Source organism: Carassius carassius, chromosome 36 (assembly GCF_963082965.1).
Source record: "Carassius carassius chromosome 36, fCarCar2.1, whole genome shotgun sequence".
In the NCBI taxonomy this organism is placed as follows: Eukaryota; Metazoa; Chordata; class Actinopteri; order Cypriniformes; family Cyprinidae; genus Carassius; species Carassius carassius.
Window position 1 is genome coordinate 11,176,424 of NC_081790.1, and position 16,616 is coordinate 11,193,039.

At 35.5% G+C, this 16,616-nt stretch overlaps 1 protein-coding gene across 1 annotated transcript; it reads left to right on the plus strand.

Annotated features, from left to right (window-relative positions):
- Nucleotides 1–24: 24 nt before the first annotated feature.
- slc45a2 (solute carrier family 45 member 2) lies at nucleotides 25–14,297 on the plus strand. The gene is made up of 7 exons (XM_059526221.1): nucleotides 25–628; nucleotides 1,375–1,551; nucleotides 3,588–3,922; nucleotides 6,139–6,282; nucleotides 7,797–7,920; nucleotides 8,248–8,453; nucleotides 14,045–14,297. Exons 1-7 carry the CDS (start codon nucleotides 178–180, stop codon nucleotides 14,258–14,260), a joined length of 1,653 nt encoding a protein of 550 aa, XP_059382204.1. The 5' UTR covers nucleotides 25–177; the 3' UTR covers nucleotides 14,261–14,297.
- Nucleotides 14,298–16,616: the final 2,319 nt, after the last annotated feature.

Genomic DNA, 16,616 nt, shown 5'->3' on the forward strand with positions numbered 1-16,616 from the left:
CACCAGCGGCCTTTGGCAACAAAAACAAGAAGAAGAAAAAAAGCGAGGCTTACTTTCTTGATCTCAACCAGACGACCTCCTCCTTTTCTTCTCAGCTCAGCTGACATTGTAAATACTAGTTTAGAGCTTTATCGCTCAACTATGCAGTAGGAATTAAGAGTTTCAAGACCGACAACCATGACTCTTCTAACTGAGGACCAGCCTTGCAGGTTCTCCGCACTGGACAGCCCGATCGCATCCATGGAGCAATACCCGGTGGAGTCGGGGCGGAAAGAGGACTATTTGGACTGCATGGAACCAGCTGTGTTTGGAGCGGTGGAGCCTCCGAAGCGCTCCAGAGGAAGGCTTATCATGCACGGCATGGCCATGTTTGGAAGGGAATTCTGCTATGCTGTAGAGGCAGCGTTTGTCACGCCTGTGTTGCTGAGCGTTGGACTCCCCAAGCACTTGTACAGCCTGGTGTGGTTCATCAGCCCTGTTTTGGGTTTTATCCTGCAGCCTGTCATCGGCTCGGCAAGCGACTACTGTAGGTCCCCATGGGGCCGAAGGCGACCATACATACTCTTGCTCGGGATTATGATGTTAGTTGGCCTGACTTTATTTTTAAATGGAGATGCGGTCACATCAGGTAGGTGCAGCCTAAAAAAAATGATGGATCGGTCAAGGTCATGAAACCAGGAGTTACTTGTGTCTAGGCTGGTAGTTAAAGAATCTACAGCTTGCAATGCGTTTTTAAAAATGGTTAGCAAATTATATTTGCTCTCCCTTGACCATTAAAAATATTGTTAGGTTGAAGAATTTATTTTTTCTCTCCTACTGTATTTTTCACATTATATCAAATAGCTTTTTTTTAATGAGCAAGGAGATGTGAGTCAAAAATAGTAGCTGGACATTGCATGTTTTTTGGTTTTGTTTGGTTTTTTTTAACAGCATTATGGGAATCTTTATCTATTTCCTACCATAGTTCCTATTAAATACTACAAATCTAGAATTGTCATTATTTGCAATAAAGAGTACTTTTTAATTTACCAAGCACACACATTTTAAATATTGAAGAAAAATCCTGTTTTCATTACTACAATTAAGTGTTGGGCAAAAAATATTAACAGTCACCCTTTAATTAATTAGTAGTTTATTTATTTATATATTTATGCATTACAAAAGACTACAAACTAATCTACATAACTGGAAGAAAACTTAAACCTTATGTTTTATTTATGCACTTTTGCACCTTTTTTTTGTCTCCTGAGCAATGGACCTTAAGTTTCGACATTTCTAAAAAGTTATATTCAATAGTATAGCATTTATAGCATAGCATTTGATGCATAATGTGGTTTTGATTAAACTAAGCATGATGTTGTTTCTCTCCTCCAGCTGTACTAGAGGACAGAAATGTTAAAAGGACATGGGCGATCGTAGTGGTCATGTTTGGAGTGGTGATGTTTGACTTTGCGGCGGACTTCATTGACGGACCCATTAAAGCCTATTTGTTTGACGTGTGTTCTCATCGTGATAAGGAGAGAGGGCTTCATTATCATGCCTTACTCACAGGTAAGAAGCAACATTTGCCTTGCTTCATATGATGAAAAAAGATGCCTTTATTGATGTTTTTAAATGCACTGAATGAATGTGAATTTCTTTGCAAAACAAGCTGAATGTAGCAAAGAAATAATAGCTTTTAAAACTTGAGAAATTTCTTAAAAGCTAAATAGTTACCTTGACAATGCCATAATCAACACCTCTTTGTGTCTTACTCTTCTGTTGCTGTGGAGATGCTGTGCATTATGACATAAAGCCAGACTGATGTGCCTAAATGTTGCAATGTTAACCATTTTTGTGCTGGTGTGAAAGCAATATGAAGCTGACTGACAGCATTTGTTTTGAACAAATGGTGTGTTTTTTTTTTTTTTTTTTGGTAGAAGCACTTTTGAAAGCTTCCAAGTGTACTTTTGTGAAATTGGTTGTTTCCTCACCCATTTATAGTAAAAAAATGTGTGATTTTGTGTATGTCTGCTCCTGTAGCTCAGACACTGAAGGGGTCGGTGTGCACTCATAGTATCCTAATCCAAACAGGCCCAGTCATGTGCTGAGATCATGGGTTGGAGCTGAGAGTTTCAGAGCCACATGACTGGATCACTCCTGGGGCTCAGGGGTGGGTGGGTGTTTGTGTGTAATTGTGCGTAACCTTCCATACAGAGTTGTTTTTTGTTGTTTTTGGTATACTTTTACTGACAAAATATACCCTGCAATGTAACATATTAACAATAGCAAATGTCCACCTTATAATTAATCACTTGAATTTTTTTTTTTTAAAGAAGAATTTTATTTGTTTTTCTGTATATTAACCACCTGTCTTCAAATTGCAACTTGATACTTCTTAAGTTTACAATATCTATTATAATATCTATTTAGATTCTTTAATGTATATTAGTGTATATATTGATTATACTGTGTTATAAAAACATACATGATTAATTTACTGTAAATGCTTTTGGAGGTTTTATTCATCAAACAATCAAATATATTAAACCGTGCAACCATTTTTAACCTTGATGATAATATGAAATGTTTCTTGAGCAGCAAATCAGAATATTAGAATGATTTCTGAAGGATCATGTGACCCTGAAGACCAGAGTAATGATGTTGAAAATAAATGGAATAAATGGCATTTTAAAATATTAAAATTGAACTTTAAATTGTAATTTTTTTTACTTTGCTCTTATTCATATAAATGCAGCCTTTGTCAGCATAACAGACCCCAAACCTATGAACATTGTTGTATCTTTTAAAAAGAAAATTGTTGCTATGTCCTTACAATAAGAAGAGGTAAATGTTAAAAATAGATCTCTTTTAAACTTTCCACAGTTCTGTAATATTTGACCATGCCTTTACCAGCATTGTCATATATGATAACATTACTTAAATAAGGTAATTATAATGTCTTTATTGTGAGGCGTTTCCTTTTGTTTCACATGCTAAGACCTAAACAACATCTTGTAGGCTGAAGCGAGGTTTAGGTAAAACAAAACAAATGGCACAGCCATGTTATGACAAACCGTGTCACGCCATAATTGCTGTTAGCAGCTCCAGCAGAAAAACACAATGGCTTCTGTATTTAACACGTGTGTGATGTCTGAAAGATTTCCTGCTGATTCAATAGATGAAGAATGAAAATCATTCGGTGGTCTCAATTCGGTCGCTGAAGTGAATAATAGATAAATCAACATTCCTAACATATTTAATGTGACAGAAATATTGTTTTTATATATAATGGCAGGAAAGAGGTTTCAAGAATCTGTAAAACTACTAAAGAAACTTTTAACATCATTCAAAATATTTTTTTGGTAAATAATTGCCTCGTGCACATTATTCCATTATAAAGGTCCCTGTTGTAATTGGTGTTCCTTATACAATTGAATTCATTCCTAAAACGAGAACAACCCTTGTTAAAAGTACTTTTAGTGCTTCATCTTACAGTTGGGGAAAGTTTTTGGTTTTACAAACAGAGCACAACTCATCGAAACTTTTGATTGTGTTTGATTTTCCGAGTGTGATATTTCAAAGCAATCTGCTGTGCTTCCTTGCAGGACTAGGTGGAGCATGTGGATACCTGATTGGAGCCATGGACTGGGGTCACTCTGCACTTGGTTTCGTACTGGGTTCAGAATACCAAGTTATCTATTTTTTCTCATCATTGACCTGGGGCATTTTTCTCACCATGCACCTTTTCAGCATCCCAGAGAAACCACTGCTGACAGATCACAGTTCAGCCGCCTCGCTGCTCCTGGAAGAACCACATCATAACGGCTACGGCACGGTACATAAAGAACCACCCCCCCTGCCTGAAATGAGGCAGCGCTCGTTCTCTGCCCTGAGTGAAGCCAATGCAGTCACGCCCAGTGCCAAGCAGCCTAGCAGCGAGGTTGGTCATTTGTGTTACCTTGAATCCCTTTCATGTGGCTTTTATTCTTGGCTTCAGTCTGCACTCAATTTTCCCTCACATTTTAATGACCTGTTTCAGACCTTAGTGCATCAGCCTTTTTGAGTTGTAATTAGGCGGCCGCTGGATACTCATGCCTTTCACAGAAACAATTCCTCTTTTGGTCGATACTGAAAATCAGCACAAGCTTTTTTTCTGGTTTTTCGAATTGCAACAAATGATGGCATATTAACAGTACTTTGTAGTAACGTTATAATTACTTATGGCCATTGTGTGTAACTTAATTATGAAGTGTGAAACATATACACGGCTCTCGAAGTTCTCACTATATTTTAATAGGCCATTAAGTAATAAATCCATTAAACCATTTAACATAATATAGCAGCATATGAGTCTAAAAAACTACTATAAAAATGCTGCTGATTTGTATTTGTATTAGTAAAAAATATACATGTCACATATATATATATATATATATATTTATTTAGCAGGATAACTTAAAAATTGAATAATAATAATAATTGATAAAATGAATAAATATTATTGTATTGTTATTGTATATGTATTGTTAATAAATTTAACTGGGTAATGACCTAAAAAAATATTTATATTGCCTTTTTTCAGCTTTATATACAAATATATTGTGAAGCACATATTTTAGTTTGGTCTTCATTTTCACTTTTTTCCAGATAATTTTTTAAATGCTTCTTTTGAAAAATATAAAAATGAGGCATGCTCTTTGTGAGACCTCCGCTGTGGTCCTTAACCCAGACTGCAGTTTGTCATGCCAGTGCAATGCTAAAGTCACACCAATTAAGATTTAATGCAGCAAATTTTTAAATCTGTAAAATGCTTTCCCAGATATAGCTGTGTTCGATGTTGCATGTGTTGTGGTCTGCATTGTGCTTTCTTTTACCAGTTTTATCATACCATTTATTAATGCTGAAAATGTCAATTTAACAGCAGTTATTAAGCACAGCGTTTACCTTAATAAGAATATGTCAGAATTAATTGGAAATATACAGTCACACAAAAATGAATTAACCCAGGTGAGCTGATATTATGGTTACTAATATAAAATATTATTCTGTATAAAATCAGAATATACGGTAGGTTTAAAAATTTGTCGTTTTATACGCATAACAGCAAAGTAACTTTGACCAAACTTTGACCAAACTTTACTTTTATTTAATGTTCATATCAAATTTTTAGTGCCACTAATGTATAAGGGAACTGTAAATCTCACTAATCCTGTGTGACAAACCTCACAAAATCTGCCATCTGTCCCTGAGGAGGAGTCCTATTCCACCAAACTCTGCTCTTGGACAAAAGGTTCAGAATATTTAGTTCTTGTTAATACAGTGATGGCAGGAGGCTTGTTTCACAGGCTGATGGATAGAACACTGGCTTAATTAGGCTGATAAAGGTCTCAAATGAAACACAAAGAGAAGTAAGTAAATACCTGAGGGAAATTGTATTCAAATTACAGGAGACATCAGTTACTTTTCATGCATGAGTGTGTTTAAACACTAAATCAGTACAACAGGCTAAACGAAGATGCGAAGCGAGAAATGTGAGGTTGACAGGTTTAATTTTGGCTCTAGAGAAGCATTTTTTATGTGCATCCGTAAAAAATGTCCAGTAAATTTAAAATTAAAATGCATGTATAATGTATATGTACATATAAATACATGGTAAAACAGTAAATTCATAATGATAATAGTAATAATAATGTGCTTCATTGATATCCTTCCTCGGGAGGGTGAGTTTTAGTGATAAACTTGGATTTTATCTCCATATTCATTACAAGACCTTATTTCACTCACATCATTACCCAACCATATATATATATATTAGTGCTGTCAAATGATTAATTGCGATTAATCACATTCAAAATAAGTTTTTGGTCGCAACATCCATATTCGGTTTCATCAGCACATATAGGGAAATAGTTAGACTAACCTTCAAATTGCATCAGTTTATTTCTGTTTTAAAGTATGTTCTCTTATCCCAGTATAATGTGCAGAGACAACTGTGGGATCTCTATGTTTTATATATCTATCATAGCTCACCCAAATAAGCTTGGTTTGTTAAATGCACCATCTTTTGCTGTATTCTTAAATATTTATTGGTAATAGCATTAAGGTTTTGAACCTTTCAGTAGATAGTATTAGCCTGTGTGCATAACTTTGTTTCAGGTACAGAAGAGAATGACCCTGAAATCTCTACTGTCAGCTATGATTAGCATGCCCAGCCATTACCGTTGTCTGTGTGTGAGTCATCTGTTAGGCTGGACGGCCTTCCTGTGCAACATGCTCTTCTTCACTGACTTCATGGGGCAGGTGGGTGAAGGAGGATTTTTTTTCCAGTTGTGCTTCGTTTGCACATCCCTATCTTTAAAGAGAGGGCTCAAAACAGCCATTTAATACACATGCTGAAACTTATGTTAGAGCACCACACTAATGCCTTCAGTAGAAGTCCCTAAACTAACGACTGACTGGAAAGCTGCTAGGCAAACTTTTGATATATTTTTGTGTGTAAAATCATGTTAGTTTAGTAATCGCTGCATGATCTTTGTTTTCAAATATTTGTAAAAAATTCTGTTCAAAAGGTTCGGGGCCAGTAAGATGTCGTAATGTTTTTTTTTTTTTTTTTTATATAAAGCACTCTCCTATGCTCACCAATGCTGATTAAAAACACCAGTAATATTGTAAAATATAATTACAATTTTAAAGAACAGTTTTCTATTGGGATATATTTCAAAATGTAATTTTCTTCAAGTAATGGCAAAACTGAATTTTCAGCATTTTTTTACTATTCCAGTCGTCAGTCACATAATATTGACCTTCAGATCACTTTCAGAAATCATTCTAATATGCTGATTTGGTGCATAAATACCAGCAATGTGTCCTTGTGAAATAAAACTATTAAAAAAAAAAAAAAGTTATGTAGCCAACAATAGTGTAACAAAAACTAATGATGCTGCTAACTTAAACACATTTTTGTTACCATTGTGATTGTGAAAGAAACCAGACTGCCAAAAGTATAGCTTAACAAAAGAAAGAAAAAAACATTTTCTTACATTCTGAAAAGCTATCATATCTCTAAAAACTTATTCATCTTTATTAATTTAACAAGCCATTAGATTTCAGTTTAGTACTGAAGAGTAGCGTCTGAAAGGATCAATAGATTCTTTGAATTGTGGTTAGAAGATAGCAGTTTCTTTATCTTTTTTTCCCCTCTCACAGCTAGTTTGTTCAGTGCTGAAGTGAGATAAATGAGTAAGTCTCCTTGTAGGCGCGGTCAGTGTGTACAGAAATGTGTTCTGCTGACCTAAACAGTGTGGAACAAATGTTCAGGGCAGTGATTGGCCATTTCACAATTGATGCAGTGAACAGACATACTTGACAGATTGTATTAGATGATCAGATTTTCAATGTGATAGCAGTAACAAAAGGCTTGATGAAATCAAGAAGATGTCTCCAAAGCCAAGGGTTATTAAAGGAACTGTAAGAACCTTATGACCTGAGCTTTTGAATGAAAAGGACCACTTAAGCATGCATGTTAACCTTATTGAAAGCTAATTTGAGTTAAGACTTCTAAAACCTTCTAAGACTTCAGTAGCCTTAAAACCAACCTATAAGATCACAGCAGAGCAGAAGATGTAGTGTCTGAAAGGAAAAAGCCTTGTGATGTTTTTTTACTTCACTTGAGTAGCATAATGGAAGCAGACACACCTGTGGGGAGATTCACTGGCTCTGTACTTATAGTGTTTTTACCCCGTTTGACTAATGGATCACCTTGTCATATGCTTTATCTTATATAACATCCCTGGGATGTGTGTATTCATCGCTAGATTGTGTACAAGGGGAATCCCTATGCTGAACACAATTCCACCTCATATGCGACGTATGAGAGAGGGGTTGAAGTGGGCTGCTGGGGCCTGTGCATCAACGCCGTCTCCTCTGCGCTCTATTCATGTGAGTAATATTGAACCATGACTATCAATTATAGTTTGATAATACATCGCCCTACCAAGTCAGTTTCGGTTTGAAATTGGATAATACACCTTTTCATAGTTATTCGCTTTGATGGGAGAATCACAATCCTATTCAACATCCTGTCATTCTAATTAGGGTCTCAAGTCATGTGTCATTGAAAAGGCCATTTCAGAGGGAAGACGTTTTATCACTGATATGAATACGTCTGATCTGTTAATCTTTTAGCTATTCATCCGATTCACCATTTGTTCTGTTGAAGGCTATTGTTGCAGTCTGCTTTAATGATTTCCATATGTGTCCATCCAGATGTGCAGAGGCTTCTCCTTCCATATATTGGCCTGAAGGGACTGTACTTCCTAGGCTACTTCATGTTTGGCTTGGGAACCGGTCTGATCGGCCTATTTCCAAACATTGTGGCCACGCTGACATTGTGCAGTGTGTTTGGAGTGATGTCCAGCACTCTCTACACTATCCCATTCAACCTAATCTCGGAGTACCACAAGGCTGAAGAGGTCAGTTATACTAGAGCACAAAAGTCATTTTAAAGGGGACATGAACATCCTTAGTTTGAGTTCCACTTATAATGTTATCAAGATTTATACATTGAAAAACATAATTTAGAAGTAATAAGCTACCCCCCCCCCCCCATCAAAAACACTGTTTGAATAGGCTTGATGGGTTTTAGACTCAGAAGAAAACACCCACTGCTATGTCATGTGTTTTAGGTAAAAAATACATAAATACTAAATATATATCAAATGATCTGTAACAACAGACAAAGCAATAGTGATCACATTTGATTTCAGTGTAGAAGTACGTTGGCCGTTCTTCGGTGGGCGGGGCTAAACAGGCAGTGATGTAGAAGCAGGCACTGACCTTTGAATTGAATTGAAATTTATTTGACAAGTTTATAAAACTGTACAAAATACAAGTATCCCATACACTTTAGAAAAATGTTGAGGATAAAAACACAATAAAGCCTTTGGCTTATTTCCATTGCGGCCTTCGATGTTAATATAAAAGTTATGGCTATGTGCAGAAAAGACAAAGCAACAATATAGGGATGGGACGGTATGAAAATTTAATATCACGATTATAGTGACTAAAATTATCACGATTATCAATATTATCACGGTTTTGTTGAAACGAGATGAAAGTGTTCAAAAATAGTTGATGCTCACACTGAAAACATTTCAGCAAGTTTTATATTTAATAATCAACAAACAACTAATAAAACAAGCAACTCTATGCACTTAATTTAAAGAAAGATTAAATTCTGTGGCATTTCCTTCCTTACAATGAAAAGTGTAGAAGCATAGAAAAGCATAGAAAAGTCACTGACTTTCGCCATTCCTTCTCGAAAAAAAACAAAAAAAACATTGTGCGCTGCGCTTGCGTCAGACTGTTGCTGGCTGGACATGATTTAATAGTGAGTTATTAAAACCGCGATAATCAAACACGGTTTTAATGATAATTCATTTTTAAACGATATTACTAACCTTCAGCACATTTTATCACGGTTATCAATAAAACCGGTTATCGTCCCATCCCTACAACAATATCTCCTAACCACATTATCATATTATAAAATCAAATTATTATCAACATAGTAGAGAGAATTCAACAATTAAACAAATACAAATCACAATTAACAATAAAAACACCACTAATTGACACAATTGACCATAAAATCACCACAAAACACGTTAACTACCATCACCAAACAGCCATCTTTTTACCAATCTTTCAAAACTCAAAATCTTTTATTCCCTTTATTGAAACTTTTCATTTTTTTCCATACTATAGCACTAGTATATAAAAAACATATTTTTACCAACCAAACTCTTAAATTTAGATGGACTAATATTAAAATCACTACCCCTAGTTTTATAGGAATGCTGTTGACTCACCATATAAAAGTAATTATCTAAATAGCTTGGAACCACGTTATTTTTTCCCCACAGTCAATAAACCCAACTTCTTAAAACTTCCGCTATGCAAATGTGATCGAGAATGCACTTTTAAAATGATCCGAACTAATTTGTTTTGAGCCTTTTGCAATTTATTTTTCATAACTTGGGAACAACTACTATACCAAAAGGAGGGAACATAATCGAAATGGTGTTGAAAAGGAATGAACATCTAATAAATCAGCTTGCCTCCCTAAAAACCTAATTTTACCACATATTTTTATAAATACCTTTCTAACCATAAAATCACCCGTTCATTTATTATCTATTAAACAGCCCAAATAATCTACTGCATTATTTAACCTCTATTTCCATATCATTAATCTTAATCAAAAAGGTATCATCATTATTTAATTTCATTTTAGATGCAAAGAGAATGGCCTCAGTTTGTCCTGCATATAAAGAGAGTTTATCTAAAAACCATTTAGACATCACTTGTAGCTGCAATGTCATAGTTTACTGTAGGAACCCTTTATCCTGATGAAACACTAAAACTGCTGCTGCAGTCATATATAATATACAAGTCTCAGTTGAATGTAACCGCCTAAACCCATACAGTAAATCATATAATATATTGTTTTTACTAATATTTTTCAATTTGGTCATAGATAACTCTTCCAAAACAGGCCTGTAATTAGCCATATTTAACTTCTTATATAATGGTATAAATCTAGCACTTTTAAACTCCCTTGGTATTGTTCCTTGTTCAACTGATAAATTTAAGATATATGATACGTAAGGAAAAATCACTCTAGCAGAGCCCCTAAAATATTTAGCAGGAATATTATCTATCCCAGAAGCTTTATTTATTTTTATTCCATTTAAAATTTAAGATCCACCTCGCTTTTGGTAACTGGTCTCAACTTAAAAAGAATCTTGAATAATTCCACGTTGCCCATAAAAGGATTTCACTTGCGTCTTGTTATAGAAATCAGGCCGCTCTGGAAGTTGGTTATATAATTTATTAGCTAATGATATGAAAAATTGATTAAAAGTTTCAGCAACCTTCTTTGGATTAGAAATTAAATTCTCCTCCACCTTTAGGTTAATATTTGAAGACTTCACCTTTGCAGTATTTGAATAACCTAAATTCTTTAGCACACCCTAAAGTTTTTTTTTGGCTCCTTTTCGTTTACCTAATTTCTTTTTGCTTCTCTTATCATATCCCTAACCTCATTTCTTCTTACTTTATAAAGTTCAAACCATTCTTAAACTTTTTAAAACAATCATTCCTTAATTTAATCCATTGTAATATATCATCATTAATCTAAGGTTCTGATCGCTGTTTAATTCTTAAATTCTTATACAGAGCTACCCTATCTAGTACCTCACTAAATAATTCCATAAAACACACCCAAGCTTTATCAGCATCTTTACAATCCAGTACAATTGACAAATCAACTTTTCCCAATACGTCACAAAATAACTCTATAGAACTCTAATAATTTTTCATGGATCTCACCGATATACAACCCGAATTCCGGAACAGTAGGGACGTTTTTTAAATTTTAATAAAATGAAAACTAAAGGAATTTCAAATCACATGAGCCAATATTTTATTCATAGTAGAACATAGATAACGTAGCAAATGTTTAAACTGAGAAATTTTACACTTTTATCCACTTAATTAGCTCATTTAAAATTTAATGCCTGCTACAGGTCTCAAAAAAGTTGGCACGGGGGCAACAAATGGCTAAAAAAGCAAGCAGTTTTGAAAAGATTCAGCTGGGAGAACATCTAGTGATTAATTAAGTTAATTGATATCAGGTCTGTAACATGATTAGCTATAAAAGCTTTGTCTTAGAGAAGCAGAGTCTCTCAGAAGTAAAGATGGGCAGAGGCTCTCCAATCTGTGAAAGACTGCGTAAATAAATTGTGGAAAACTTTAAAAACAATGTTCCTCAACGTCAAATTGCAAAGGCTTTGCAAATCTCATCATCTACAGTGCATAACATCATCAAAAGATTCAGAGAAACTGGAGAAATCTCTGTGCGTAAGGGACAAGGCCGGAGACCTTTATTGGATGCCCGTGGTCTTCGGGCTCTCAGACGACACTGCATCACTCATCGGCATGATTGTGTCAATGACATTACTAAATGGGCCCAGGAATACTTTCAGAAACCACTGTCGGTAAACACAATCCGCCGTGCCATCAGCAGATGCCAACTAAAGCTCTATCATGCAAAAAGGAAGCCATATGTGAACATGGTCCAGAAGCGCCGTCGTGTCCTGTGGGCCAAGGCTCATTTAAAATGGACTATTTCAAAGTGGAATAGTGTTTTATGGTCAGACGACTTCAAATTTGACATTCTTGTTGAAAATCACGGACGCCGTGTCCTCCGGGCTAAAGAGGAGGGAGACCTTCCAGCATGTTATCAGCGTTCAGTTCAAAAGCCAGCATCTCTGATGGTATGGGGGTGCATAAGCGCATACGGTATGGGCAGCTTGCATGTTTTGGAAGGCTCTGTGAATGCTAAAAGGTATATAAAGGTTTTAGAGCAACATATGCTTCCCTCCAAACAACGTCTATTTCAGGGAAGGCCTTGTTTATTTCAGCAGGACAATGCAAAACCACATACTGCAGCTATAACAACAGCATGGCTTCGTCGTAGAAGAGTCCGGGTGCTAACCTGGCCTGCCTGCAGTCCAGATCTTTCACCTATAGAGAACATTTGGCGCATCATTAAACGAAAAATACGTCAAAGACGACCACGAACTCTTCAGCAGCTGGAAATCTATATAAGGCAAAGAATGGGACCAAATTCCAACAGCAAAACTCCAGCAACTCATAGCCTCAATGCCCAGACGTCTTCAAACTGTTTTGAAAAGAAAAGGAGATGCTACACCATGGTAAACATGCCCCGTCCCAACTATTTTGAGACCTGTAGCAGAAATCAAAATTGAAATAAGCTCATTTTGTGCATAAAATTGTAAACTTTCTCAGTTTAAACATTTGCTATGTTATCTATGTTCTATTGTGAATAAAATATTGGCTCATGTGATTTGAAAGTCTTTTAGTTTTCATTTTATTCAAATTTAAAAAACGTCCCAACTTTTCCGGAACTCGGGTTGTAGTATTATGTCCATTAAATTAAACATTATATAACAAAAGATCAAGGGAATTTTTATTTATTACTTAATCACCCCTTTAAACAGTATATTGAAAGTTTTGTACATTTTTAATCAAGAAAATATACTTTTTTTAAAGATTTTGTGAAATTGAGTGTTTAAACCAAGCTTGTTTGCGGTTCTGTCTTTGAAAAAGTAAATTGATTATATTTTTTTATAAATGCCAAGAGTTATAAAAGCCTGTCAGTAAGGGCTACTGTACATTCAGCAGGTCAGTATCACAAAATAAACCCTTATGTGAAGATGGTAGGTCTTCCATCATCCTGAAGGCATTTATTAAGTGATTTAAAAACATTCTTACTGAACATTATTCCACTTATTTCTATGATATTAACTGAATATGTAAATACATAAAACTATGATACTGATAAATATTGATTCGAAATGAAATCATTTTAATAGCTTGCTTTGTAGAATCTGATGTTTAATAGATCTGCCTTTGGCATTCACCAAACACACCAACGTTTTTCCCTAAAAAAAAAAAAAAAAACTCAACCTAAGAAGTATTTACCAAGAACCTTTCTTAATTCTAGATGCTTCACTTGTTTTAAACATTGATTTTTCACTTTATTTGGCTTCAATCTAAAATCCCTGAGATGTCTGAAGCACTAATACACTTGCAAGGAAACAGAAAAGGCAATTACAAATCTAAATCCCTCCCTAAAACTCTGATCGAATTCTAATCAAAATGTTGATTAGATCCTGGAAATGCATCTTGGCATGTTACTTGCATTTGAATTGTTCTCACTGTTATGTGTTAGTTCAAAATTGAAATTTGCTTGGAAGTTTATGAACATGCCGTTTTATAACTAAGAGCAAGCAATGCTCTAGTCTTTACAAGGTTTCCTGGAATCCACAGATATTCACAGAAATTATATTTCAGATCTTCAGATGATAGAAACCGCTCTTGTGATTTTCTTTTTGCAATGCTGTATAGACGTTTCTGAAAATTATTTTCAAGGATTATAGCTTTTTTTTCTAATGCAAAACTTTTCTTTTCATAGGAGCAAAGGAAATTGGGTGGTGATGAACCAGCTCTGGAGAGCCGTGGCACTGGCATGGACTGCGCAGCTCTTACCTGCATGGTGCAGCTGGCTCAGGTCATAGTGGGAGCTGGTCTTGGAGCCCTGGTCAATCTAGCAGGCAGTGTGATTGTCGTGGTTCTCTCTGCCTCAGCGGTATCCCTAATTGGCTGCCTCTTTATTGCTGTCTTTATGTGATTTACAGATTAAGCCTCAAATAAATACACTTTCTCTATCTCCTCTGTTCGTTGAGAAAGAGCAGGAAAAAGAAAGGAATAGACACATTTTATGGGTATTGATCTGGTTGACTGTTCGCTGATGGTTCGCTGATGCCATCAAGTCTTTATCTGTGCACTCCAATTCAGATGTCACATTCTAAAATAATAACCTTCATCATCAGTGAAGGTTGAAAGAAAGATTATATGTAGACAAAGATCAGTTGACAAAATTGCAGGGTTTGGATGTTTTGTTTATGCATGTTCATTGTTCTTTTAAGATGAATTGTCTTAGAGGGAATGCATATTATCATGTCTTCCAAATCCATTTACAAAACAATGCCTGGATTTAGACATATCAGATTTACTTAATTTCAGTGTTAATCAATAAACTGTTGGCATAGAGCTGTGCCTTAGATCTGAAGTGTTTCGTCTTGTAATTATATATAAATATATATATATATATATATATATATATATATATATATATATAAGTTTGGACACCCTATTGAATTACAAGCTTTTCTGTATCAGGACATAATAAAAAAATGATCTGGTCCTTGCAAGGTCTTAAAATAAAAAAAAATAAAAAACCTGAGATGAACAGCAACACTTGACATTTCACACCGTGTCATTACTTATTTACCAAAAAAACAAATGTAAAACCATGGGTGACAAGTAATAAATTTCTGTATGACTTTATCAGTCTCTCAAATTATTCTGGAGGAATTTTGGCCCAGTCTTCTTTACAACAAGTTTCTGCACAGCTCTTGCCTCCTCATTTAAGTCAGGATGAGGTCTAGATTTTGACTGGGATATTGAAACACCTTGATTCTTTTCTTTTCAGCCCTTTTGTTAGAGATTTGCTGTTGTGCTTGGGATCATTGTCCTGTTGCATGATGCAATACTTTAGCTTTTAGATGGATGTCCTCATATTTGACTCAAGAATACTTTGGTACAACAGAGGAGTTCATGGTTGATTCAATGACTGTGAGGTGCCCAGGTCCTGTGGCTACAAAATAAGCCCCAAATCATCAGCCCTTGACCAGCATGTGTGACTTTTGGTATGAGGTGTTTGTTCTGATGTGCTGTTTAGGTTTTTACTAAATGTGCTGCTGTGCCTTATGGCCAAACATCCCCACTCTGGTCTCATCTGTTCAAAGGATATTGTTCTAGAAGTATTATGGATTATTCAGGTGCAACTTTGCAAACCTAAATTATGCTGCCGTGCTTTTTTCAGATAGAAAAGGCTTTCCTCTGGCAAGCCTTCCAAACATGCCATACTTGTCGAATAGTTTTCTCTTTTGTACTGTCATGAACTTTATAATTTAACATGTTAACTCAGGCCTGTCCAGTCTGCAGTGAAGTTCATGGGTGTCTGCCATTCTTCTGAGCATGGTCTGAAGCTGGGGTGACTTTGCTGGGACATCCACTCCTGGGAGAATTATTTGGAATGTCTTCCGCTTTAGAAAGATGGACTTTTTATTAGCAGAGTCTGTAACTTAACCTCTGAATTCATGTTAACAGTAAGGGTGTCCTAACTTTGTCACACATGGCTTTTCCACATTGGCTTTATTTTTATTAAATAACATTGTGTGATATAATGTCATGTGTTGTTCTTCCACTAAGGTTTTATTTTCCAAATTTTTAGACCTGCTAAGGACCAGATATTTTTATGTACAGATACAGAAATCCATGGAATTCAATAGGCTGTCCTATTTTTTTCCCCGCAGAACTGTGTGTGTGTGTGTGTGTGTATGCGTGTATATATATATATATATATATATATATATATATATATATATATATATATATATATATATATACAGACTAAAAGTTTGGACACACCTTTTCATTCAAAGAGTTTTCTTTATTTTCATGACTATGAAAATTGTAGATTCACACTGAAGGCATCAAAACTATGAATTAACACATGTGGAATTATATACATAACAAAAAAGTGTGAAACAACTGAAAATATGTCATATTGTAGGTTCTTCAAAGTAGCCACTTTTTGCTTTGATTACTGCTTTGCACACTCTTGGCATTCTCTTGATGAGCTTCAAGAGGTAGTCACCTGAAATGGTCTTCCAACAGTCTTGAAGGAGTTCCCCGAGAGATGCTTAGCACTTGTTGGCCCTTTTGCCTTCTGTCTGCGGTCCAGCTTACCCCTAAACCATCTCGATTGGGTTCAGGTCCGGTGACTGTGGAGGCCAGGTCATCTGGCGCAGCACCCCATCACTCTCCTTCTTAGTCAAATAGCCCTTGATGCCTTCAGTGTGACTCTACAATTTTCATAGTCATGAAAATAAAGAAAACTCTTTGAATGAGAAGGTGTG

What these genes read in the sequence shown, in the direction of transcription:
- slc45a2 (XM_059526221.1), top strand. Translation starts at nt 178, where the DNA reads ATGACTCTTCTAACTGAGGACCAGCCTTGCAGGTTCTCCGCACTGGAC. An exon ending in TTATCATGCCTTACTCACAG is followed by an intron (nt 1,552 to 3,587) that starts GTAAGAAGCAAC and finishes GCTTCCTTGCAG; the next exon opens with GACTAGGTGGAGCATGTGGA. An exon ending in AGTACCACAAGGCTGAAGAG is followed by an intron (nt 8,454 to 14,044) that starts GTCAGTTATACT and finishes TTCTTTTCATAG; the next exon opens with GAGCAAAGGAAATTGGGTGG.